The sequence below is a fragment of the Pyrenophora tritici-repentis genome, chromosome 3, assembly GCF_003171515.1.
Source record: "Pyrenophora tritici-repentis strain M4 chromosome 3, whole genome shotgun sequence".
In the NCBI taxonomy this organism is placed as follows: Eukaryota; Fungi; Ascomycota; class Dothideomycetes; order Pleosporales; family Pleosporaceae; genus Pyrenophora; species Pyrenophora tritici-repentis.
The window spans coordinates 661,481-686,370 of NC_089392.1; the positions used below are offsets into that span (position 1 = coordinate 661,481).

General features: G+C 52.6%; 8 protein-coding genes across 8 annotated transcripts; 5 read left to right on the plus strand and 3 right to left on the minus strand.

Annotated features, from left to right (window-relative positions):
• Positions 1 to 229: 229 nt before the first annotated feature.
• On the minus strand, positions 230 to 3,146 carry PtrM4_076440 (Membrane-bound metallopeptidase; the record flags this gene model as incomplete). Its single annotated transcript, XM_001940610.2, has 3 exons — positions 230 to 304; positions 357 to 680; positions 729 to 3,146. The coding sequence occupies 3 exons, from the start codon at positions 3,144 to 3,146 to the stop codon at positions 230 to 232; spliced, it is 2,817 nt and encodes a 938-aa protein (XP_001940645.1).
• Positions 3,147 to 4,169: 1,023 nt separating this feature from the next.
• Positions 4,170 to 5,499, minus strand: PtrM4_076450 (TNG2, Chromatin remodeling protein, contains PhD zinc finger; the record flags this gene model as incomplete). The annotated part of the gene is made up of 3 exons (XM_066106225.1): positions 4,170 to 5,099; positions 5,149 to 5,396; positions 5,448 to 5,499. 3 exons carry the CDS (start codon positions 5,497 to 5,499, stop codon positions 4,170 to 4,172), a joined length of 1,230 nt encoding a protein of 409 aa, XP_065963163.1.
• A 993-nt stretch (positions 5,500 to 6,492) lies between these two features.
• On the plus strand, positions 6,493 to 8,007 carry PtrM4_076460 (AcuC, Deacetylase; the record flags this gene model as incomplete). Its single annotated transcript, XM_001940612.2, has 1 exon — positions 6,493 to 8,007. The coding sequence occupies one exon, from the start codon at positions 6,493 to 6,495 to the stop codon at positions 8,005 to 8,007; it is 1,515 nt and encodes a 504-aa protein (XP_001940647.1).
• Positions 8,008 to 8,551: 544 nt separating this feature from the next.
• PtrM4_076470 (Fungal-trans multi-domain protein) lies at positions 8,552 to 11,320 on the plus strand (the record flags this gene model as incomplete). The annotated part of the gene is made up of 2 exons (XM_066106226.1): positions 8,552 to 9,802; positions 9,854 to 11,320. The coding sequence occupies 2 exons, from the start codon at positions 8,552 to 8,554 to the stop codon at positions 11,318 to 11,320; spliced, it is 2,718 nt and encodes a 905-aa protein (XP_065963164.1).
• Positions 11,321 to 11,536: 216 nt separating this feature from the next.
• On the plus strand, positions 11,537 to 11,723 carry PtrM4_076480 (uncharacterized protein; the record flags this gene model as incomplete). Its single annotated transcript, XM_066106227.1, has 2 exons — positions 11,537 to 11,548; positions 11,607 to 11,723. 2 exons carry the CDS (start codon positions 11,537 to 11,539, stop codon positions 11,721 to 11,723), a joined length of 129 nt encoding a protein of 42 aa, XP_065963165.1.
• Positions 11,724 to 12,730: 1,007 nt separating this feature from the next.
• PtrM4_076490 (uncharacterized protein) lies at positions 12,731 to 13,198 on the plus strand (the record flags this gene model as incomplete). Its single annotated transcript, XM_001940614.2, has 1 exon — positions 12,731 to 13,198. The coding sequence occupies one exon, from the start codon at positions 12,731 to 12,733 to the stop codon at positions 13,196 to 13,198; it is 468 nt and encodes a 155-aa protein (XP_001940649.2).
• Positions 13,199 to 13,446: 248 nt separating this feature from the next.
• Positions 13,447 to 23,470, minus strand: PtrM4_076500 (PRP8, U5 snRNP spliceosome subunit; the record flags this gene model as incomplete). Its single annotated transcript, XM_066106228.1, has 5 exons — positions 13,447 to 13,453; positions 13,834 to 16,301; positions 16,373 to 17,173; positions 17,222 to 18,996; positions 19,054 to 23,470. The coding sequence occupies 5 exons, from the start codon at positions 23,468 to 23,470 to the stop codon at positions 13,447 to 13,449; spliced, it is 9,468 nt and encodes a 3,155-aa protein (XP_065963166.1).
• An 840-nt stretch (positions 23,471 to 24,310) lies between these two features.
• PtrM4_076510 (60S ribosomal protein eL34) lies at positions 24,311 to 24,793 on the plus strand (the record flags this gene model as incomplete). Its single annotated transcript, XM_001940616.2, has 3 exons — positions 24,311 to 24,334; positions 24,424 to 24,537; positions 24,587 to 24,793. The coding sequence occupies 3 exons, from the start codon at positions 24,311 to 24,313 to the stop codon at positions 24,791 to 24,793; spliced, it is 345 nt and encodes a 114-aa protein (XP_001940651.1).
• Positions 24,794 to 24,890: the final 97 nt, after the last annotated feature.

A 24,890-nucleotide genomic window follows, 5' to 3' on the forward strand; every position in this document is an offset into this window, starting at 1 on the left:
TAGCAGGCCAAGAAGTAGGTATCCGGGAATCAGCGCAGCAAACAACAATAAATAAAAGCGCTGTAAAAACGAGCAAGAAGAGCACCGCTCGCTGGGATATCGACTGTCGGGACAAAAAGGAGACAGTAACTCCAATGTCGATGCAATCGACGTGGAAGAAAAGGTCGCTGTAAAGACTCAAGATATAAGTGCGTTAAACGTTGCATCGCTATGCATGTGTTGGCTGACATCATAGCTCAATCTTCAGTGTTTGGTCAACGGTGAGTTCGCCAGACTCGATGCGGTCAACGCGGAGTACGAGCTCCTGGTAAGTAGTGAGCAAATGCAAGTATTGGCTATTTAGTTCATGGACATACCTTGAGAGCTCTGGCTGTCTTGAAGGCAAGTGGCGGAATCCGCTCGCGACCTCCGTCCCTGATGTCAACAGCAAGCATGTTTTGTCTGCATTCGTCGAGCACTTCCACAACGGGAATAGCATGCTTTTTCAAAGCAGGATTGGATATTTGGTTCACAGCATCATAAGTCTTGTTGCCGGTGTCATCGACTGCTCGCGAGATTTCTTGGATGTATTGATAAATTTGCTGCTCATCGGCGGGCGATGAGTCAGGCTTCGAGCGGATGAGGTTGACCAATGGCTGAATGTTTTGAACGAGGAGGGCTGTCTGGTCTTCGAGGTAGTTCTGCCATCGTCAATGTGCTGCTAGCTTGGGTACTATTCAGGAACGTACCTTGAACTCAAGCATGCCGCTGTCGTTCATGCCGTTCGTACCGTTCATGCCTGCACTTTGACGATCGTAACCACTGTAAGGCAAGCTGTAGTTGCTGTATCGGGTCGTGTCGCTGCTACCGCCTTTGCTACTACGGCCACGTTGGTGACCGTAATTTGAAGCGGGGGCGTTGCCGTTGCCATTCATATTGGCATCATTGGGCAGATACGCACCATAGCTGGCATTTCCGTTGGGTTTCAGAGGCATTGGCCTGTCGGCGTCTTCGTCTTCTGCATCTAGCTCATCTTCCGGGGTTTGCCGTACTTTGACAAGCTTAACGAGTTCGACAACGGCTGTAGACAAGTGGCTAGCGGCAGCATCCAGTAAGCTGACAGGTGACAGTCCAGAGGATGATGCGTGGTTCTTGGTGGCTGTGATGAGATTGTTCGCCGTAGCACTAACACGAGACTTGAGTTTTGCTTGCTGCCTCTCGGGACTTCCAAGAATATCGCCGCTGACACTGCTACTGGGCGATTGGAGCTGGGAGAGTGGAGTACTGTCGATATCGCCCGTGATAGACCGCACACACTTGACTACATGCCGCATACTTTCGAGAGTTTGTTCCGGGTTGGCTCTTCTTGCCGTCTGCAGTAGTTCGTCGATACTGAGCTGAAATTTCGTCACATGAACATCTTTGACTAAACCATCGGGTGATGTAAAACTAGTGTCGCGTGCGTAACTGTTGATGTCTAGCGACGCAAGCTGTGACAGGCCCATAGAGGATGCCTTGAGATTCCTGAGTTGCGTCTTCGCACGTGCGTATCGAGACTTCCAGTCCTTCAGCTCAGCTTCAAGTGTCGTAACCTGGTTTGCCATTCGCTCTTCCTTTTCGGCAGCTGCATCGCTGCGAGCTGATAACTCCTTCATTTCTTGCAGGAATATGGATGCATCTCTCCGGACTTCTTCGGCCACTTGCTGTTGCTCGCTCAGTTCTTGCTCGAGCTCCTCACAGCGTTGTCTCCAATTGCCATCACCATCCTCGAATGACTGTTGGCGGGGCTGGGATTCAAGTTTTGCGATTTGGGCACGCAAGTTGTTTTCCACGCCTTCGTTCTCGCTGCGGAGTTTGTTGATCTCGGACCGAAGTGACGAGTTGAGACTCTCAGCCTTTTCGAGCTTCTCTTCCAGAGAGGAACGAAGTTGATCCCATTCAGCACGCTCAGATGCTGAAGCGCCATCTCGCATCGAATTGGGGTCTTGAAGTCGCCGTAGCTCGTCATCCTTGTCTCGTATGCTAGCCTCGAGTGAACCGATTTTGCCCTGCAGCTCCGAAACCTGGTTTTGCAGATCTGCCGTCATCTTTTCCTGCGCCATGCTCATGCTTTTTGCGCTTTTATTTGTTTGGCGCCGTGTAGCAGCTCCTTCCAGATTGAAAGCATCGTCGTCGTCGTCTGCCGCACTGTCATCGTCTTCTACGAGTGTGCCCTTGTTCGGTACAATTGTGTTGGACTGAAATGTTTTGGGCAAAGGGCGTCCGAAGGAGCTGACCTCATTTCCTGATCCAGGCCGCGATCCAGGCCCAGGTCGCATTGGAGGGCCTCCTGGTCCACCCATGGGCCCGCCCATTGGAGGCGGCCCTCGATATCCAGGGCCACCAGGCGGGGGTCGGCCGCCCATGCTGTTCGGTGTGCCTACTCTGCTTGGAGGTCCTCTATTGCTTATGCGGCTTGCAATACTTGCGGCCGGGCTGGCAGAACGCGGAGGCAGGTCGGCTCCGGTGAAGCGCGGAAATCTTCGCTCGAGCTCGTAGAAGACGTCGGTAGCGAGTTGACGGAAGCGCTCGAGAGGCAGGGTTGACAGCTTTTGTCTGGCTTGGTTGCGTTTCGGGTGGAAGTTGTTCTTGGGAAGCAGGAATTTGGGCGTCTCGTTCCCCGGCGCACCTGGCCCTCCGCGCTTGCGATCCGTCTCTCTACGTATGGACTCGTCGTATACGTCGGTGCTGAGTTCCTGAAATTGCACGGCTGACAGCCTGGTCAGCTTGTCCTTGGCCCTGCTAGGCCGCGGATTGCCTTTTTCGTCATTCAGGTAGGGTCCTAGGTATGCCTTGAGCACATTGAAATGTTCCGACATGGTCTCCTCCAGCGCCTGCATCTTTCGCGGATCCATCATTTGGCGGGAGCCGTCGCTCATACTCGAGGCATACAGTCCGGTGCCGTCGCTCGAGCGGCCTACGGAACTCGGCGGTGACGGGTTGCCGTTGCCTGTACCTGGGCGCATGCCGTTGAGCATGCCTCCATCTGGGGTGCCCGGACCGTATCCGTTGGGTGGAATGGTGGGAGAGTAGGGGTTGTCGCCGGCCATGTTGCGGTAGCCGGTGATGGGCGACCAGTCCTGACTGTCGGTCGAAACAGGCGAAAGGACGCCATTGCGGGTGTTCATGGCGAGGGTAGTCGTGGCTGCGTGGTGTTTCACCCCGCGGGTGGCCGCGCTGTCAGCTCGTATCGTATCCGCGCCGGAGTGTGCTAGTTGGTGGATGGAAAGTGCAAAAGGTTACAGACGAGGGTCGGCGTGGCTGCAAAGGGCGCGCGCTGGTGAAACTTTAGGCGTGGTAGGATTAACTTTGGAGTTGGCGGCCGCTCGGCAGTGTCACGGAAGGCGATGCGGTGAAGGAACGAAGGCGCACAAAGCGTGCAGAACAACAACAAAGCAGATGCTGGTAGCTGGCGTGATGGAGAGAAAGTGCATGCACGACAGCGTCTAGTCAAAGAGCCTGGGGTGCAGGTTGTTGCAGATGCAGATGCAGCAGTAGCAGCAGCAGTAGCGAACAATACGAGCAAGCAAGAACCCAACCGCCTGGGGCCGCCTACACACTTAAGAAGCTGCTCTTGCCAAATATCGGTCATGATGCCCCTTTCGCAGCGGGCCCTTTTTTGCTGGGGAAGCATTCGACGGCTTAACTTGGCCGCTAGCCAGTTGGAGCAGCCGGGGCAGGGCGACGAATGGCAAGAGCCGAGCGGCTGCAAAAGCCCATGTCCAGCCATCAGGCGGGGGTGGACAAGTGGCTGGAGACGCAAGTGGCGTACGGGCGCTGCTGACATGAGGCTTGAAATAGGCACGCCGTCTACCTCATACTATCATATCAGCAGAAGTCTCAGAAGAAGTGGATAGAGGCTGCGCTGATAGTGATAACACCACTGAGCATAAACATTCCCATAGTCCCCCATGGTGTCACTGTCAGCGGGAAGCCTGCAGGTGGTCTGGTCGCAGGTCGCAGGTCGCTCCTTCCCACCTCACTAGCTGGGCATGGGCGCGCCGCCGAGATTAGCAGCAGCACCCTGGCTCTCGGGTCTGGCCCGGCGATCATATCACAGTAGTACCGCCCATGGAACCGTCTATACGAGCCAAAGACCAACGTCTTGCGAATACCAATACCATTGCTACCTGTCTACTGACAAATCAACCTCAACGTGCCCTCTTAATCTTGGCTGGCGCCTGGTTCCTGCACTCGGGACACAGCCAGTCCCCCAGCGGTTCCTCCTTGATGCCCACACACTCCCAATGAAACCATTGATACCGACAGTTGTCATTGTCGCAGGCTACCATGTCGCCGAAGCTGACACGCTGACAGGTGCAGTACTTGGTGTCGTCCGACTCGTCCTCTTCTGCATCGCCGCCTCCAATGCCCGACATGTCCTCGTCTTCTGTGCCTGCCTCGCTCGCCACGCTCTCATCATCTGCCGTCGTCGAAGGCGATGCCCGCGACCCGCCCTTGCGCCGCTTCTTGTTCACCCCGGACTTTGCAGTGAGTGCCGCCTTGCGCAGAGGTTGTTGTGGTTTCGCCTTCTTCACTGTGAGTACATTTTTCTGTGGCCTGGGTCCAACGCTACCTGCACGGGAACCTGGTGTCGATGGTTTAGGGGTCCCCGGTCCTATCGAGCCTTGTCGCCCCAAGTTGGAGGATGCTGCAGGGAGGGGCCCAATGCCTCCTGTTGGTCTGCGCCGCTTGCTGTCGCTCCCGGCCGATGCCTCCCGCTCTTGTCGTGCATTTGCCTGTATGGCACTCTGCGCATTCGTGAGCCGCTGCTGGTTTAGGAGCGCTTGTGTTTGCATGTTCTGTAGTGATGGGTTCAATCTTGAGTTGATACCTACATTGGTCGCGTTGGTGATTCGCGCCATGGCAGCTGCTTGCGCAAGGTTTGGAGCCCCGCCGCCTTGGTTGCCAGAGATGGAAAGCAGCGGTGTATTGGCACCCGTATTTGTCGCCGATGCTGGAGGAACCAAATTTCCAGGTGAGTCTCTCAGCAGCGAAGGCATCTGGGGATCAGTAGGTATCGACCCATCATTTTGCAGATCTCGCAGTTTGATATCCAGTCGCTTCACGTGACGATCGAGCTGCCTTGTCCTTAGCAGAAGCGGCATACAGCCTAGACAAGACACTTACAAGTGCAGCAGCTTTTTCAACTAGTCCAATCTTCTCTTCTTGCAGTAGCTGTGCTCTTTCGTAGTTTGCAAGAATCGTCTTCGAATAGGCAACTTCCTTTGGATTTTCTACTAGGCTGCCGTTGAGCTTGATGAACTTTTGCAGGCTTCCATCGCGTTGCTGTATCCCAGCGCGTAATTCCTGGATCTGGTTGTCTTTGGCCTGCACTTCCTCGTAAAGATGCGTGATTTCGGCTGGAAGATTTGCGACTGTCGGCCGTTAGCTACTATGGCTGCATGAAAAATTCTGTCCAATATTACCATCATGTACAAACTGCTCCAGTACGGTTGCTGCGTCCTCTGCGATGGCCATGGTGTGAGTTCGACCTGCTCGCGTGTGGCGATGGGCTCAGGTGACGTGTACGTTGTGCGCAACGATGCGCTTAAAAGACCTGCGATATGACGGTTCTTTGCGAATGCGACTTTGGTAGTCAAGAGCCGACGGCTCGTTGGTGAATGCGCGAGTGAAAGAGGCGCGCGCGGTGAAGGAGGAAACCACTTTGCACGAGAACAACTCTTTCTGCTTGACGCTCACTTGGCTTCTATCGCTCACTTGTATCCTTCAACTTGGACCCAAGTTTTCCAACTATTTCTACGAGGCTGCCTGTTTGCGTATCGCGGTCGTGATCGCGCGTCCACGACCTGCAGGTACAGCTAGCCAAGGACCCAGGCTTACCGGTAGATTACGTGTTCGGCACCATGCCGCGCTACCACCAATCAGATAATAGTGCCCGAGACGACGTCTCAACGACGACGGGCGAGCAAGATGCCGATGCCGATTCCGACTACGACTACGAGGTGGATGGCGAAGACCAAGACGACGACGAAACACAGACACGGTTTAAGTTTACCAACGCAAACGCACCTCCGGAGCTTAGCACACTTCTGAACGGTCCTCAGTGGAAGGCACCCGAACCAGGCACGAGGCGCGCACCTAGGGTAAATTATAGCCTTACCGACCAGTCTCCGCAACCCGCTACGCAAACCCGTGTACGAGCGGAAACACGTTCGCAGACACCTAAAGTATGCATCTGCTTACGACTCCAAAATGTCCAAAACTTTCTTATGAGTCGACACATACTGACAGCAAAAGAAGAGTTTAGCAGAAAAGGTAGCCAGGGACTTGCGCAAACCACCCCCGCGTCCTGATTTCCCGACTCTAGCACGCTGGGAAAAGGGCCGGAAAGAAGAGCTGAGGACGCACTCGTTCGTTGACAAGTTTGTCGGCACCCAAGACCATCGTGACCGTTGGATCTTCGAAGGAGCTTCCAGCCCACGCATCGTTGACGTCGTTGACGAATTCGAGATGCCGAGTTCCGGCTACATCCACTCTAATGGACCTGCCAACAATATTGTGCAGGAGTACTCTCCGTTCGACACCTACGTTGCCAGCTACCAGGACTTCAAGGTCCTTTCTAATTCTGAAAAGCAGGAGGTAATCAAGAACGAAGTTGAAGAGAATGGTCTAGAAAGGCCAAAAGGCTGGAACGTTTCATTCCATTACAACCCGCATGTCGAGTATCACCATTTTGGGAGCTCACATCCCATGAAACCATGGCGGTTAACGCTCACGAAACAACTCGTTGTCGCATATGGTCTGGAGTATACTATGGACATCTATTCACCGAGACCTGCTTCCATGGATGAATTAGCACTATTCCACGAGCGTACATATCTCGATTATCTGAGCAGGATCACTCCCCAGAACGCGCAACCCGACGATCCTCTATACTCCGAATTCGGATTTGGCGGCGATTCCAACGATTGTCCAGTTTTTGACGGATTATGGAACTATGTATCGCTCTATACGGGCGCCACGATAAGCGCAGCGCAGACTCTGGTCAACAACACTTCTGACATTGCCATCAACTGGTCTGGAGGTTTGCATCACGCCAAGAAGAATCTTGCCTCTGGTTTTTGCTACGTGAATGACATTGTTATAGCTATACAGCATTTACTCCGCACACATTCACGTGTCCTGTATATCGACATTGATGTCCACCATGGCGATGGGGTCGAACAGGCATTTGACTCAACGGACAGGGTGTTTACTCTCTCCTATCACAAATACGGCATTGATAAGCACGGATGGCCCTTTTTCCCGGGCACTGGTAGCATCGAGGACACAGGCCCGAAAGACCCCACAAACCCAGGCAAGGCACACAGCCTGAACATCCCGATCGACGATGGCATCGACGACGAGCAGTATCAATGGCTGTTCAAGACTGTGACAGGCGCTGTCATCGAAAAGTACAACCCGACGGCCATTGTCTTGCAGTCAGGCGCCGACTCCCTTGGCGGCGATCGTCTCGGTCGCTTCAACCTAAACATCAAAGCGCATGGGTTCTGTGTACAGACTGTCAAAGACTACGGTCGGCCACTACTTCTTATTGGTGGAGGTGGCTATACACCACGCAACGTGGCACGAACATGGTGTCACGAGACAGCTGTATGTGTTGGCGCACAATTGCACAACGAGCTTCCCAGTCACGTCCCATATCTGCAAGCCTTCCAGGGCGCAGAGAATGGCGACGGTGTTCTGTATCCGGACCTTCACAACATCAAACGGCACGAGAATCTCAACTCGCAGGCGAAACTGCACAAATTAGTGGAGCAGGCGCTTGAAAACTTGAGGTACTTGGAGGGTGCGCCTAGTGTCAACGTCGACACCAGGGGCATTTCCTTGGAGCAGCTTATGAAGGTCAGGGAAGAGATTGACCGACAGCTTGAAGAAGAAAACGAGGAGAGGGAGCGGCAAAGTGCGGAGAATTCCAGACGCAAGAAGGAGCGGAATGTGGGCGGGCGAGGAGAGCGAAGGTAGAGGTTCATGGGGGAGTCATGATTTCCTGCCGAGGCATAAGCAGTAGTCAAAAGAAGATACGTCTTGCAGTACCCATAGCACTCACTGATACATGATGGACCGATTAGGTTTTGAGTATCCAAGTTAGAATGCAAGGTAGCAGCTGCTTGAGACGAAGCTGATTGGGCTCGGTGCTAATATGATGTAATGTGAGGAAAGTGAAGACGACAGCTTATCTAACAAGCATGGTAGTCGGAGATGCCGGACCGGACAAAGAGGTCATCTCCGGGATGAGGAGTACGGACATAATTCCGTCTGCTCTGTTTGGCACGTTGAGGCCACCCACTCAGCGTAAGATCTGGTGGGCGGTGGATTATAAATCCCGAACGGGGGCTCCTCAAACCGCCGACGGAGACTTGAGTTGACCCAATCCCGACAATAGACTAGGGTGTCTCCGCCAGAGTCAGCCACACGGTGCAGCGAGACTATACCTAGGTAATGTCAGGAGGTGTGTAGAGGATGAAAAGAGAATTACGACAGTCGTCCTTTGGTCTATCTATATACAATGTCCGTCGAGCGACGGCCGAGCCAGCAGTCGTCGATTGGCCCAGGACAGACGCACGGCAGCAGCAGCAACGGCCCCTCATCCGGAAGCCCGACGCCAAACCCCCGGTCGTGCGTTACCTGTCGGAGGCGCAAAGTCAAGTGCGACAAGAAGAATCCGTGTTCCAACTGTGTGCGCGCCAAAATCGAATGCGTTTTTCCTGGACCTGGTCGCGCCCCGCGCAAGAGCCGCAAGCCTGCAGATGCTGAGCTACTCGAGCGACTGCGCCGCCTGGAGGATGTCGTGACGAGCCTGAACGCCCAAGTTGAGGGCCACGAGCAAGAGGCCGCTGACCGCGAGAGATCCCGCCAAAACAGCACCGTTGACGACCCGTGCCCGTACGCCCAAAGTAGTAATGGTGGCGGTGAATCAAGAGCACATGCACAAGTGGCCGTGGACAACAGTGTCGAGGGCCTGGAGAATCGGTTTGGACGACTGGTGGTTGAAAAGGGCCGTAGTCGTTACATAAACAACAGCTTCTGGGCAAGCTTAAACAACGAGGTCGAGGACCTCAAAGCTATCCTCATTGAGCATTCCGACGACGAAGATGATGCGCATTCGCCCGACACGTCCAACTTGTCCTCGCAACATCATGGCTTCATCTTCGGCTACAGCTCGTCTAGCGTCGACATGCAGGCACTGCATCCTGGCCAGCAGCAGGCGCGCGACTTCTGGGAAGTCTACAAAGAAAACGTAGAATCTCTTGTCAAGGTTCTGCACATTCCAACGCACGAGCCCATCATCCTCGACGCCTTTACCCACCTGGACAAGGTCGATAGAGGGCTGGAGGCACTCCTGTTCGCCATCTACTATGGTGCAGCCACCAGCAGTACCCCCGAGGACTGCCTGGCGAGATGGGGAGAAGACAGGGGCGTCCTCCTCAATCGTTATCGCTTTGGTCTGGAGCAGGCGCTCGCTAGAGCAAACTTCCTGTACTGCGACGAGGTCATCATCCTTCAAGCCTTTGTTGTATTCATGGTCCTGCTGAGGCGGAATGACGACGCACGCAAGATCTGGACATTGACTGGCCTGGTCGTACGCATTTCGCAGACGCTCGGAATACATAGAGACGGCTCGCACTTTGGCTTGCCTCCGTTCCAAGTGGAGATGCGCAGACGGCTGTGGTGGCAGGTCTGCATTCTTGATGCGAGGTCATCAGAAGACGATGGTTGCGATCCGAACATTGTAGAAGCACAATTCGATACAAAAATGGTGAGTCTCTGTTTGATTCCTAATTAAATCTGCTAATTGTCTTGTCCCCAGCCCCTCAACGTCAACGACACCGATTTGTACCCCGATATGACCGAATTTCCCGAAGAGCGCCAGGGCTTCACTGATATGACCTTCTGCTTGCTGCGCTTCGAGATTGCCAACATCTTTCGTCGCATCATCTACGTACCACCGGGCCCGAACAAATGCACAGAGTTCTTTGCAGGCCTCACCATTGAACAGAAAGAGAAGTGGATTACCGAATGCCATCAGGCCATGGAAGCTAAGTACTTGAAAAACTGTGACATGAACATTCCTATATGCTGGGTTACCGCGACGATATCAAGGCTCATCATGAGCAAGATGTGGTTGATTATCTATCATCCACATCAGCGAAAGGACGGAGGTATAACATTGCCCCAAGAGACCAAAGACAAGCTCTTCATCACCTCGCTCGAAAACGTCGAATACTCCTTGCTTCTCGAAACCGAAGCTCGCACCATGAAGTGGGGTTGGCTCTTCCGTACATATATCCAATGGCATGCCATCGCTTTCCTCTTGTCCGAACTCTGTGTTCGTACCAAAGGCGAGGCAGTGGAGCGTGCGTGGAGGGCTTTGGAAGCCACGGCCGGCCGTTGGTGGTTTCCGCTTAACGATTCTTTGCAGATGGGCAAAGGTCAACAAGGTTGCTTATGGAAACCCCTTCGAAAACTACTAGCGAAAGCGAAAGCAGCACGGGAGCGTGAAATGGCTCTCGAGCGAGCCAGCATAGCTATCCGCAACGCACAATTTCGTAATGATCAACGCTCCTTTGAGTTCCCAGAGGCCATGGCACCAAAGACACTTTCATCTGTAACATCACAGCACTTAGATGCAGCGGCTTTGGATAGCTTATTGCGACCAGCAGCGTCCAAGCTTGGTGAGGTGCCTTTCACTCAGCACCCGAGCTGGCCAAACAGCCCGACAGAATCTAGGCCAGGTGTTGCCTTATCTTCACAAAATAGCAACGGCATGAGTAAACAGCGAAAACTACCCGATGTAGCACCGAACAAGTTTTCAAACGATAATTACATCCTTAACAACGACCCTGTACGACACTTTGGAGACCTCCTTGACTTTGGTCTCGACAATCTACTTACTGAAGTTATGGGCAGCGGAGCCACAACGGGCCCCGACACCGAGCTGGAATACGCTGCAGCAAAATCCAGTGCGGAAAACACAAACTATCACCCTATTTCTAGGGCGATGCCTCCACAAACTATAGCAAGCGGCTACCCCACTTTTGGTGACGGCATGCTTCCGGTTACTAACATGGACTTTCGAATGGAAACCAATGCCAACAACGGATTGGAGCAGATAGACCTGAATGGGAACACAAATGAAGCCGCCATGATGGATAACGGCGACATGGACTGGACCCTTTGGGATGACATGGTGAACCAATATGGGACTACGGGACATAAGACCAATTCCGCAAGCACTTCTAGTGCGGCAACTCTGGGGCTTGTTCATTGGTTCTGATTATTGTTTTAATAGGCAGACATGTGGGAAGAGATATTTTGGTAATGACTAATCCAAGCTCACTCGCGCGTTTTCAGCCAGCTTTGTACCATACTAACGCAGCCAGACACGTGGGGAAGTGTTTTGGTAGTGACTAATCCAAACTCACTCGCGCGTTTTCAGCCAACTTTACTCTGCCCCGCGCGATTTCTCAGTCATACACAACATTCAAAGCAAATGGCCCAAAAAGTAAGCTTATTGATCACACTAGCCTCTAGTCCAGCGCTTCTGCTGACCATCGATTCAGAGTTCTAAGCTCGGTCGTGGCCGTCGAGGCACTGCCAACCGCACTGATTCCGACCGCAAGAACGCCAAGTCCGACGAAGATGAGCTCGCGCCAGAGCAGCCTGGCTCCCATGGTTGAAAGATACCGTTCCCCAAGCCAAGCTCAACTACGCCGCCGAATGACCCAGCCGCGCAGCCTGCACAAGAAGACCTGATTGCCCAACTCCACGCGGCGACAAATGATACTGTTACCGGAGTGCCATCAAGCTCGACAACCGAGAGTATGCCTCCGTCTGGCTCGATGGAGCCCTATGGGCGCAGTCAAACCAAGCCCCTCCCTGCCAAAGCCACAGTCTTTCCCAACAGAACCCGCACAAGTACGACCCACACAAGCCCAGCCCGCACAAACTGCAGAGCACGCAGAGAAACCAGCCCAAGCTCCACTTTCAACCAACGTATATATCGCGGCATCCGAATCCTCCGCACTTCTGAGTGCGATGCTCATTGGGCGAGCTAGATGCATGGCCGGGAGGCAACATTGCCAAAGCCTACCAAGCTGGTATTTCAGCGGCCAAGATGCGGCAATTAGACCCGAAAATCTTCAAACTCGGACCGCTCAACACCCTCAAGCATGGGATGCACTTCTTCCCAAACGACCTACTGCTACCACATAACCTTGATCTCCTCGCACCGCCGGGGACCACATTGGTGCCAAGCACAGATGCAACTGAACCGCAACCTTTTGTCCCCAAACAGCTCAATATGGCAGCCATATTCGCGAAATTCAAGAAGGATGCTGCGGCCCAAGTACTCTCAGCAGCAGAAACAGAAAAAGCTAGGACCAACTCGAAAGCCGAGGTTGAATTGAAGATCAAGGCGCAGGTAAAGCCAAGTAACAATGATACAAGCCCAGCATTACAGGTTCGGCCTTGCTTAGGTTGTTGCATGAGCTTTGCCCATTGCAGCGGTGATGGGATCTGTGTACCACCCACTGGTCGCTCAATTCGGTGCGAACATTGTCAACGCCTTGGAAACTCATGTGATGCAATGTAAGCTCATTATTCTTTCTTCCCCTGTCCTCAAAGCTCAAATTGCTAACATGTCCAGCCCGAGGAATTGTTCGCTAGTGTGGATGCCATCTTCGATATGGGACTGGACGACGAAACCCTCATATTAGCTCAAAAGCGATTTTTGAAAGAGGGTGCAGCAGCCAAAGCTGATTTCAAGAAGAAGCGAGATGAAAAGCGAGGTTGCTTAGGCAAGTCGGCCAGTGGCTCAGACCCCGAGCATGACAATGAGAATGACGGAGTTCGTGGCGAAATCGAGCATGAGACTGAGCTCGAGGAAATCAAAGCACACGCTCACGAAGCGCGACTAGGTCAACAGGCTATCAGTTTGGGTGTCAACGCAACAGGACATTCTTTTCCGGGCGCGGTTCTAACATCAAGTGGCGAGGTCGAATACAAAGGGTATACCTACAGAGACATCGCATCTTTTCAGATGGCCTATCGTGAATACTGTGAAAGGAAGCTCAGCGATTACATATCTAGGTTTGGTACTACAGTCATGGGTCTACTGGCGTCTGGTGCAGCAGAGGATATGATTGACACTTAAGGGTTTGAGCCGAACCATTAAGTTGATCATGCTTTTCTAGCTCTTTGGTTAGATACAAGGGTTGCTCCCGTTGTGTAGGTGTGCTGGTATACTTCACTGTTATTATCTACTACGGTTGCTTACGTGTTGACCCTTTGTATACGTCTAACCCCTATATCTAACTGCATTTGTGACTTTAATCCCTATACTTGATGTATACCAGTGTCTACAGCAGTGACATTGATGCTGATAACACATATACACGATGTCTACATTCTTGCAATATACCCTCACGAGTGCACAAATTTTCCCGTGTATGCGCCAAGATATGTCCCTGTCTTACAAAGGAACGCTGTCTCACCACACAAGTAGTCGCCATGAAGAACCAAAGGGATATCAGCATAATCATACATATTTGGTAAAGTAGAGAATGTGGTACAGATTATCGCAGAAAGAAGAAGGATTAGAGTATGTTGAACCAACACAGCACATATGAACTTTGGGATTGCGTTCTCGAAATAATTATAGTACACTGCATATTTTTGTTCCCATGTCATGATGAACGCCAATGATCCACCAAACGCCGCCTATGCTCCCCACTCAATCACTCACTCAATCACTCCCAATTCACTCACTCGGCCCCTACTCACTCAAACTGGTTCTCGCGGTCAACCCAAACGTCTTCCAACTCGGCAAAGTTATGGAAATGCAGTGGCCTATGAACTGCATCGTAGAAGCGGACAGGCGTATCGAGACGCACATGGACCGGCTTCTTCTCTACCGTGCCAAAGGCACTACCCATGAAGCTGTAGTTCCAGATACCGTTGTCCGGAACAAGGAAATAACCTCGGATCTTGTCTGACAGAAGAAGCTGGCACTTCTCTCCAAAGCTAGTACTGAAGCCAGTTGGGTTGTCGGACATCGTGTCCTTGTTCTCAACGCCCCACTTGTAGCCGTTGGGCGTGAGAGCCCACGCTGCCAATGAAACTGATCCGGGTGTAAAAGAGACAGTCATGGAAACGGTCTTCTTATCCCAGCTAGCGTGTCGGTTCATGAGACGAGCGTGTTGAGTGACGTCGCTTGCCTGCATGTACGGTGGCTCGTTACCACTGACGGTGTGGATGATGCCTAACGGCTCAAGGTCCTCCAGATACTCGTGCTTAGGCAGCTCCTTGGGAAGCTGGACATCACGGGTGTTGCCGACTTGAGGGATCATCACAATAGTACTGATCTCCTTGACTTGGTTGTTGTCCGGGGGCGACTTGCCATAGAGATACCCAGCAACTTGTACGCGTAGATCGGCGATTGTGATGAACCGCTTCAACACGTTCTTTGGCATGACGTAGGTGAAGTGATCTTCCTCCTTAACATCCTCAGAGTTGATGTAGATGTTGTTGGCGCGAGTGCGAAGGTTCGATGTGGCAACAGCCCTTGTCCGCCATTCAGTTTTGGAGGCAAAAGATGCTTGTTCGTACTGCGATGTTGTCGTAACGACCATCTCTTCTCCATGAACGTTCTGAGTCTTCGTGGTGACAGCAGTCAACTGTTGCTGTTCTTCCTGCTGCTTGTCTATCTCGGCCGCCTGTTGACGTTGCATGGAAGGCGCCGAGATCTCCATACCCAGGATGATGTCACGGACTTCGCTCGATGTAAGCGACGAGGTATTGACGTTATTCTTTTTGCCATAGTCGAGCAGGATGAGATCTCGGAGCTCTACTTCGACCTTGACCCAATCTTCATCCGCTAGCGAGGGCCAGATGTGATGCTCTTGGGTGATGACAGTCTTGTCTGGGCGCAACAACAGCTTGGTCTTGTCCTGGTTGACATGCAGGGCACGAAGTATAAGAATCAACCTCGAGAATGCGGTGTATGAGGAGATGGTCTTTAGCCATTCGTCGTACAGGTTGAAAAGCACCATCTGAGGCCCAGTTGCTCGAAGAATCATGTCACCAAGCTTCTCAACCTTCATAGCAGCCTGGAATGGAAGTTGTAGCTCAGACGCACGGATCGAGATGTTGGGGAAGTCTAGCAAGTGCACCTCAAGCGGGTCGAGCAGACCTTTGCGAGTGACGATAAGTTGCTTCGGTTGCTCTTCCACAGGCAGAGATCGAATGAGAGCTGCAACTTCTTCGGCCGTTTTCCATTTGGCTAGTTGACCCAGACGCTTCTGACCGGCCCAGACACTCGTATGGATAATCTTCAAGAACAGCTGTCCAGTGCGAGGATTGAAGATGAAGATGGCGCCGTTAATAGGCTTGGTCGTTAGGTTACCCTCGAAAGTCTTGTGGATTGTGACGCGGTAAACGTTGGTGTCATCAATGAACAGCTGGATCTGATTGCTGAACAGCTCCGAGTAGTTTTGGGAATTCAAAAACTCCTGCGAACTCTCCGATGCATACAGCTGCAGACCCTTCCGAATGCGCTCACGGAGGACGAAAAGGGCGGGGTTGGCTTTCATGATCTTCGCCATAGCCTGCTGGATCAGTTGCTTCAGCCCAGGAAAGTACTGCCCATATGCCGAGTACAGATTGTAGGCCAGATCGATGGCGATCATGAGTCCGGTAGCCGATGGGTAGATGCTCATGCTATCCTGTGTGTAGTCGAGGTACTTTGCGCGTACATATCGCTCGATGTTGTGTGAGTCGAAGTCCCCATACCGAAGTTGTACATCAATCCAGAACTTGTTCGTAGTCGTCGCGCTCATGGTATCCTTGGTGTCGTGCAGCATGGATGGTGGTGATACGCTCCATTTATGGCTGGCAAAAAGCAGGATGTCGGCACAGGAGCTGTTCATCTTGTAGGACTTTCGCGGATGAATAGTCTCTTTCTGAACCGTCTCAATTCCAAGTGGTTCAAGCTCTTGGTCAAACACTTGACACAGGTCCATGACGACTGACTCGTGGATCTTCTGCCACAGATGGGCTCGGAATATCTGGATGAGCGAAATTTTGAGCGTGGGGATCTTCCCGTGTAAAAATATACCAGTTAGGTCAAGCTGAACCTGGAACCCGACGTATACATTGGCTCGATTGATCGTCGGGGACCACCATAAAGTGAATCGTCGGTTCGGGATCTGGTTAAGACCGGAGCGTTGGGCGTTCGTGAGCTTCTTGAATTTCATCGACTGTATACATGTTAGCAGCGTTCTGGCAACGTACAAGGTGTTTGGAGACTAGGTGTTTGGAGAACACATACCTCTTCGAAGCCGCTATTGTGAAGTACAATGTAGTCGTGACGGAGATATAGTTGATCCTGGTCAACCTTGAAGCCAGACCAGCCAGTAGGCGAGGATTCGAGAGTGATGTCCTTGATCACGAAACTATGCATCTGAGGAATGTAGCGTTCGCATGCCTTCTTGCGGGTCAGAAGACAAGGAACTTCGGAAAGATTTCCGGAAATCTGAGCGAAAAAGTGAGGTGTTTTCTTCGTTCGGTTAGGGTTCCACATGTCGCGTTCGGTAGTCCAGACACTGAAGCCCAGAGATCTTGCCAGTGCTACAGTATTCCAGAAGAGCGTCTTGTGCCAGAGTGCACTCTGAGCAAACCCGAACATGTTCTCTGGGTACACATACCAGCCATCACTATCTAACAAACCAGCAAGCACAGCAAGCCGAACAGCCCTGGAGTTCTTCATGTATGCAGTGGGGATGTGTTTCCGATCTACCTCATGACCAGTCTCACCTGGTGGCGGCATCACTCCAAGTTTGCGAAGTGCGACGAGGAGCTTGTTAACTCCAGTGCTGTTTTCGGCAGTGGCGTTTTCGTCGTGCTCAACAATCTCGTTGACGAGTTCATCTTGCTCCTCAGGAAGTAGATCACCGTGTACCCTGCGACCAGCCCCCAGGCGTGTGACACGTTGGCGCTCGTAGTGTGATGGACGGCCTCCAGTGTCGTGGTTGATAATATGAACGTCGTCGCTGCTGAGATCCTCGTCATCGCTCATCTCGTCAGCACTCTCAGCTTCGATCAAATCGAGGTACTCGTTTAGATCGTCTTCCTGTACATGTGTTAGAGAAAGGCTAGTGCAAATTGAATCAATGCATACCTCATCTGCTTCAAACGCGGACTGCGTTGTCTCGTCAGGCACATTAGCGGGACCAGCCATGCTCATAAGCTCAGGATCAGATAGGATCTCAGACAGCGGTTCCACGGGTATCGAATTCGCCAATGCCGAAATATCGGCACGTAGACTGGCTGCTTCATGCCAACCTATTGATGATGCGGGCTGGGGATGTGACGAAGACGAGGTGACTAGACGAGGACGCTGATGGGGTTCTGGTGACAGTGGGATGCTCTCACTGCGCCCGCGTTTCTGACCATCCTTCTCGATCAAACCTCCAGGACGTATCCAAAGCCTAAGTTCACGAGGTCCTCGATTCTCTTGAAACGTCCAACCACCCGCGAGGCGTTGTTTAATGATAGTCTGGCGCGCATGGCGAACCGCTGGTCGTGCAGGAGCTTTGCCTTCTTTCACCGTTGGCAAGGGTCGATCCGCAAGGCGTGTTCGGCCTACTGTAGCGTAGTTTAGACCCCCATGCCAGACAAAGTGAAGGTCCAACTCAGCAGCGTAATTAGACAAAAATTCGCGAACTTCACGCTCATGGTTTGAGTAGATGGTAGTGGAGGTCCGAGAGCCATCACCAAGCCAAAGCCCTAGGAAGTAAGGATGAACCGGTACGTCCGATTCGGGGAGGTCGAATCCAGGACATCTGAACAACCTGTATTTCGACTGTATGGTTGGATCGACACTGGCGAATTCCTGAGCGGTCATCTCGACTGTATCGTAACGTTCGGATGCTGAAATTGGGACGCTGTCCAGTTCAGTGTCGAGCAGGTCATCCTCCTCGTCTTCAGAGTCCTCAACGCCGGCTGCGTTGTCGTCGGGAAGAGCTGGGAAAGAATAGCTGCGACCGTACTTCGTGTAGTTGCGGGAACAGTACACCCGTATCTTCAAACCGGAGCCGTTCTTGTTCCAGAGCAAGAACATGTTGGGTAAGCCAGCGTCGAGGCGGATCTCTCCACCTTTACCATCAGCAGACTTATCTTCGAATCGCTGACGTAGATTTGCAAGAGTGACGCCATCGCGCGCATGAATCTCTCTACTCTTTGCAACAGCTGCGGCGAAAGCGAGGTCCTTGGTTGCGAAGAAGGTTGGAGGGTGGTTGGCATGTCCTTGGATGTTCGTGCGGTCCGGATTACCCCAGGCAAAGGTGGCGTACTCAGCCCTGCTACCTTTACCTACTGGAATGTTCACAATGTAGGATTCCTGACGACTGGTGATACCGGTAGTACCGTTGAGCGTGTTACGGACAGTGTCTGCTCCCTTCTTTCCACGCTCGGCCTTCAGCAGCCAAGCAAGCGCGCTCTTGAATGCCGAAATGAAGTTTGTTCGAGCTTTGACCAAATTGTTGGGGCGGTCAGCAGCAGCGGGATCAGAGCTCGGGTCAGGAAGATCGTCTAGCTGTGCAGAAAATCGACAGTGGTGATCTTCAGTCGACGGCTCCGCGTATACATTCCCAGCACCTTTCTCACGATGCAGGACCAAGATGTGGTTGGAGGTGACGACCAGATCCTCTTTACGTCCGCCGATCTTGATGCGGTAAAGGTGGTCAGTGCCACTCACCACGTTGCTGACAACTCGAGGTCCTCCATCTGGACCCAATAATAGGTCACCGTCCTTTACCTCCTCCACCGCTACTTCAGTAGCGTCGTACCGAAGGAGCTTAGTGCCGTTCTGCAAACAAGCTTTTTCCCAAAACAGGCCTTCCCATGACGGGAATGCCGTCGCTTGGAATAATGTGTGATGGAGAATGGTTTCAACTGTATACAAATTAGTAGTTTTCTCGTAGGCATACCAAGTGTCTGGGGAATACATACCTCCACCAAGCGCCTGAATTACATCCGTTCTGTAGTCTTGGAGTGCCCACAGTTTACCGTCGTGTCGTTGGCTGGTCCACCAAAAGGGGTTGCTTTTCATGTGTTGGTAAATTTTGAATTCGGTCCGTGCGCGAAAACCCTTGTCAAAACTGAGAGTACTGCGGTCTTTCTGGAAGAGAGTGTTAATACGAGGGAGTCCTCTATCCCAGCTGTCTTCAAGATCTTCGAGGGTTAATCGCCGATTTTGCTGTTGAGCCTCTTGGCGTTTCTGCGAATATTCCATCCACACACGCTGAGAGTCGACAAATTCGGACTCCCACGGGATGATGTAACGGAAAATGTTGGGAATGAGTGTCTCTTCGTCGTGCGACATGCCGGCGCGGAAGTGTGTGATGCCTGTGTCGGTTTGCTTGTGCCATTGCTTGTCACTCGCGGGAATGAGAATGTGAGATCCGGAAATCATGCCCAAACCACCAAGCTCCTTGGGAGTGTAGAATACAGCTGGCGGGAATCGGGAAGGCATCTTGGAGTTTAGTCCAATCTTCACACGCGTCTGGATTTTCGTCTCGCACTTGACAATCGTATCAAGCAGGTTGACCGTCGACACAGCCGCCTCACGGTAGTACGTGAACAGGGCGATGAGTGTCGTGTTCCACTTGTTGGCAATCTTCGTGAAAGTAGTAGACCCAGACGACATCAGGATCTGTCGAATGCGATTGTTGAATTTCTGGATGTCCTCCTCGGTGACCTGCAAGAAAGCATCTGCAGTGCGCTCCTTGGTGGAATTGTCGACTAGTGACCATACACTGTCTTTGGTAGGAAATTCACCAGTGGTGTTCCGAATCTTTGGCAAGATGCGTACTTCGAACCCGTTCATGGAGAAGAGCAGATTAGGGTTATCCCGACTGTAAACACTAGCAAAGGTATCTTCCCACTCAATCGTCGTCACCGAGCGAGGTAGACGATTCTTGAGATCCCAGAAGACTGCGCGGCCGAGGTTGACGTCGTGGCGCATCAGTCGCATCCTAGAGTCACGTGGCCAGCACTTCTTGTTCTTGTAGCCAATGACGTTCTCGAAATTGGGATCGGGATTCTCAGTTAGGAAGCGCTGGATCAAGTCGCGCGACTCCTCAGCAGTGAATCTGAAGAACACCCAAATGCGGTCAATGTACCTCGTATACAAGCGAATCGGGTGGCGGACCTCTGTCTCCTTGTCCTTGAACTGGAGGAAATCGTTGGGGCTCTCGGGGGCACCGGCGATATCGTTCGCACGCTGCAAGCCCAGGAGAAGGATATCTAGAACGAGGCCGTAGAACTGGAATACGAAGCCGGAGAATTGCAAACCACGGATCATGCCGTAAGCATTGACGTGGTTCATATCCTTGTAGTTCAGCTGGACGTTGTTCTTTGCTGTAATGTAGTCGGCCAAGTTGTGATCCATGATGAGTCGCAACAGACGGTTCAGCATAGTCAAGTCGATCTTCTCGTAGACCTTGGACAGTTGGGTCTCGATCAAGACGTTGCACTCGCCGTCTTGTGACTCCCAAACCTTGTCCAGGTTGTTGATACCTTGGGCCCATTTGTACGTCAAGAGTGGCGGTACCTCGGAATCAGAAGGCTTGATCCATGCCGGGAACAAATGTCGTTGATCAGCTTGGTACCAAAGATATTGATCGAGGTACGCATCAGTGATCTTCTCCATCGGTTCGATGTCGTAGACAGGGTTGATGTTGCTGTAGTTGTCGTTCATATCTATGCCAACTTCTTTGAACGCACGCTGGGTGAGTAGGAAGCGCTTGATACGAGCCAGAGTTGTACCAGGGGAATCATAAGCTTGCTCAATGAGTGCTAGTTCTTCACGCTGGCTCTGGTTGAGACGACCCTTGACAGAGTAAGCCTCTCGCAGACGCTCCAGGGCAAGAATCAAAATCTTGGTGTCGTGCTTGTAAGAAACACTAGGGAAGGGAATCGGCTGGAACTTCCTGGCTTCCAACCAGTGGACCATGGTGGTGTAGATCGCTACAGCTTCCTCGGAGGACACATAAGGACCGTCCTTCATGTAGTTGTGCTGACGCTCCTGTTCTGCCTTGAGCCACAGACGAGTCAATCGTCCAAGGTTCTTCTTAGCTACAGTCTTGTCCACGGTAGCACCTCGTCGAATGCGCTCACGGTTGTAGTGTGCGACCGAGATCCACCAATCAGCCTTGCTCTTGACATAGCGCAGAATGATGTTCTCGATGGGTGCTGGTAAGCCCGGTACCTTCCAGGGAATGTTACTCTTCCAGCAGCGCCATGCTTCTGACAAATGCTGAAGAACAGTGTTAACTTTGTTCTGCTTGATACCCTCGGGCATCATATCCATGAGGTCGCTCATGACTGCAGCGCGTAGTTCCAGGTCAAAGTGTGATTCTACTCGCTGTTTGGTGACTGTCTTGGCAACGCCCTTGCTATGTCGACCCTCGAACTGACGAGAAAGCAGGTTACCCAACCACCGCTCGAGCAGAGGAATGATACCGCGCATGAAGAACAGCCAAACCCTCCAGGCAGGGGCCCAGAAGCCACATCCAGGGCCCTTACCGACGGGACCCGAGTTGAACCGATAGTAGATCAAATGCTTCAGATCCTTACACGAACGGATTTGGTGCATGAGCTTGTACTTGTATCGGTACATACCCGTCAATTGACCGACGTGGTTGAACGCGTAAAGAATACCATCAGCGAGCTGGAAGGCGTCGATGTTGCCTAGGCGATATTGGACCTGGGCGTCGACAATGAGCTTCGTTAACCTAAGGATCTCGCGCATAAGATGGAAAGCGTTTCCGAAACGCGACTTCTTACGCTCCTTGGTGGTCAGTGTCTTGACAGGCTTCAAGTTGAAGTTGTAGTCAAGATGGAGGTAGGTCAGATTCTTCCGGTGGATGAGCAAGTTCAGCATGTTGTAACCTTGTCGGCAAACTTGCAGACCCGCCTCTACCCAATCGAGCTTGGTCTGCTGGAAGAACTTGGTGCTCTTCAACGTCCGCATGAGATTCTGTTTGTTCTGTGCTTGAGGTGGCTTCTTGTGAAGCTCGTTGAGAACAAATGTCTTGAGCAACTTTTGGTAAGAGACCCGGACCTTGACCGGCTGACCTGCGGGAACGTGCTCAAGGTACCACTGCTTGACCAGAGGAACGTCTTGTGCCCTAACCATACGACCCGAGCGCTTGTCAAAGGGATGTGGGGCCCACCAGAGCGCAATTGCTGATGCAGTCTCTGGAGTCGAAAGTTCCTCGTCCGCCATGAATGGTTCCATCTCTTCTGGCATCTGGAAGTCGTCCTCATCATCCTCATCGTCCTCACCAAAAACAAAATCCTCGTGGCTCACAGAAAGATTCTTTGGGGCCACTGCCCTGGAAGAGATTGGGTTGATTCCGGGATCAAAGTAAAATGCCGGTAGATCCGGGTCCTCGGCTCGAACGTAGACGACTTGAGGGTACGAATACCATGCTAGCTTGACACTCCGCGGTAGGGAGTTGTAAAGATAGGGGTACGACACCTTGTACTCAGTCCGGATAGGCGATCGGAATATGATACGGTCCATGGCGTTGAATTCGCCGAAGTCCTCATCGTTAGGGTCGATGTCCTTGTACAGCGGTTCGAAGCGTGGTCCTCCAGGAATAGCGACATTAAGCGCCTTTGCAGTCTGAAAGCTGCTCATGTCGAACATGTGGAAATAATTCTTGTCCACAGTCTCGCTGAGAAGCTGCTTACTCAAACGGTAGAGTGTCGCCATCTGGGGAAGGTCGAGATTCCAGGTCTCGTAGCTGGGTCCGTTGACATGCGGGGTATCGAGAAGAGGGCGATGTTCATAGAACCACTCGTAAACCGGACGGTCTTCGTCCTCGTCAAGCTCGAGCTGAATAGGCTCCAGTGGCTCAACGTCTTCAATGTTCTCCGAGTACGACAGCGGCGGTTCTTCGTCATCGAAAGGAGGGAAACGCATACGCTTGAAGTGCCGACGGTCGCTCTTCTCCTTCCTCATGGCAAGCCACATGGCGGCCCATTGTGCGTGAAAGACGGGCTCAATGACGCGAGGAACCTCGTTGACGAGTGTCAGGCAACCATTGGTGTGGTAGAGGACTTTTACGTCTCGTCTACTCTCCCATGGCATGGGCATGTTCTCGAGCAGCTTAAGGACTGCGTGCGGCATGAACTTGAGCGCACCGAGATAGCTTCGCTTGTCCGTAGTGAATTTCTTCTGCGAAACATCGCCGATATCTCTGAAGACTTTGCGCAAATGCTCGGGAGGTAAGTCCGCCTTCTGCGTCTCAACGAATCCGGCTTTGCGCTTTTCACCGAACCTCTGGCGCTGCTGCCGTACCCAATCCCTCTTCTTCTGCGCAAACTTGGCGATCTGGGGATCGATTGGCGGGCGCATACCGGGAGGGCCTACAGTACCAGGCGCGGGCGGCGGGCCTGGTCCAGGAGGGGGCGGTGGTGGCGGCGGCGCATATCCAGAACCTGGCGGACCTGGTGGAGGAGGTGGTGGCGGCTGCTGTGGTGGTGGAGGGGGGAAAGCCATCTTGACTGAGCTTGTCTGAAGATGCCCGTGATGTCAGAGAGTGGCAAGGCGCGAGTGAATAGTTTAATGGGCGAGCGCAATGAGGTAGAGGTACCTAGGGGGTGTTGAAGCAAGGAGTGACAAACCTCTCCAATGCGATCCTACTGCTGCACTATCCTCGTCTGGTGAACAGAGTTGGTCGCGCAACAAGCTTAGGAGTCGACTTTGCGGACAGCGCCGCGGTCGAAGAAGAGAAAGTCGCGTCGGCGATCACGTTTCGAGACAGTGTCCAGTTGCTCGAAAGTTGAATAAATTGTAGCGCACACAAGGCCCAGAAACAGCCCCGGCGCGTGGTGTGAAGTTGTTGATGGACAAGATGGCCTGTGAGCATCGTGCATGAACTTTTGTCTTCGCGACTCCAGCAGGCTGCGATGCTTGCACGTGATCTGGGTGGGTCCCGCTGTTTTATGCCCAGCCCACTAGCGTGGACGCAGCGGCGGTAGCCGAGCGGTGCACACGGGAATTTCGCTTCTCTCATTCTCTGACCTCGCTACTAACGACAGCATCCAGTGGTACGTTTGCTTTGTCCTGCTGCATCAATCTTCCCCATACACTAACTCGTCGTTTAGATTCAGGTACGGAACGCGCACAGTCAAGTCGTATACGAAATTTATTCTTACACTGCAACAGACAATCGCCCACTGATCCCCCGTCACAATGCCGTCCAACAGACTCACCTACGTATGTCGCTCCACAACGCCTAGCGCTCGAAATCGCAATTGAAAGCATCAAAAAATCGTTTTGGGAATTGAGACTGACAAGATGGGCAGAGGCGACGTGCGCCATACAACACCAAGAGCCAAAAGGTTCGCGTCATCAAGACTCCCGGCGGCGAGCTCCGTTATCTGCACATCAAGAAGAGGGGAACTGCTCCCAAGTGCGGTGTAAGTTAAACACCCGGGGTCACTCGGGTATGTTATTGACGACTTCCAGGACTGCGGTACCAAGCTCCAGGGTGTTCCCGCTCTCCGCCCCCGCGAATATGCCCAAATCTCGCGCCCCAAGAAGACCGTCCAGCGCGCCTACGGTGGATCGCGATGCGCCGGCTGCGTTCAGGACCGCATTGTCCGCGCTTTCCTGATCGAGGAGCAGAAGGTGGTCAAGAAGGTGCTCAAGGAGTCCCAGCAAAAGAAGCGTTAAGCGGAGCATGGACGGGTCAAGGTGTTTAGCATGTCAAAACTGGGTCATCGGTGTTCATGTGCATTATGGGCAGTCTCCTGGTTCGGTCGACTTTTAC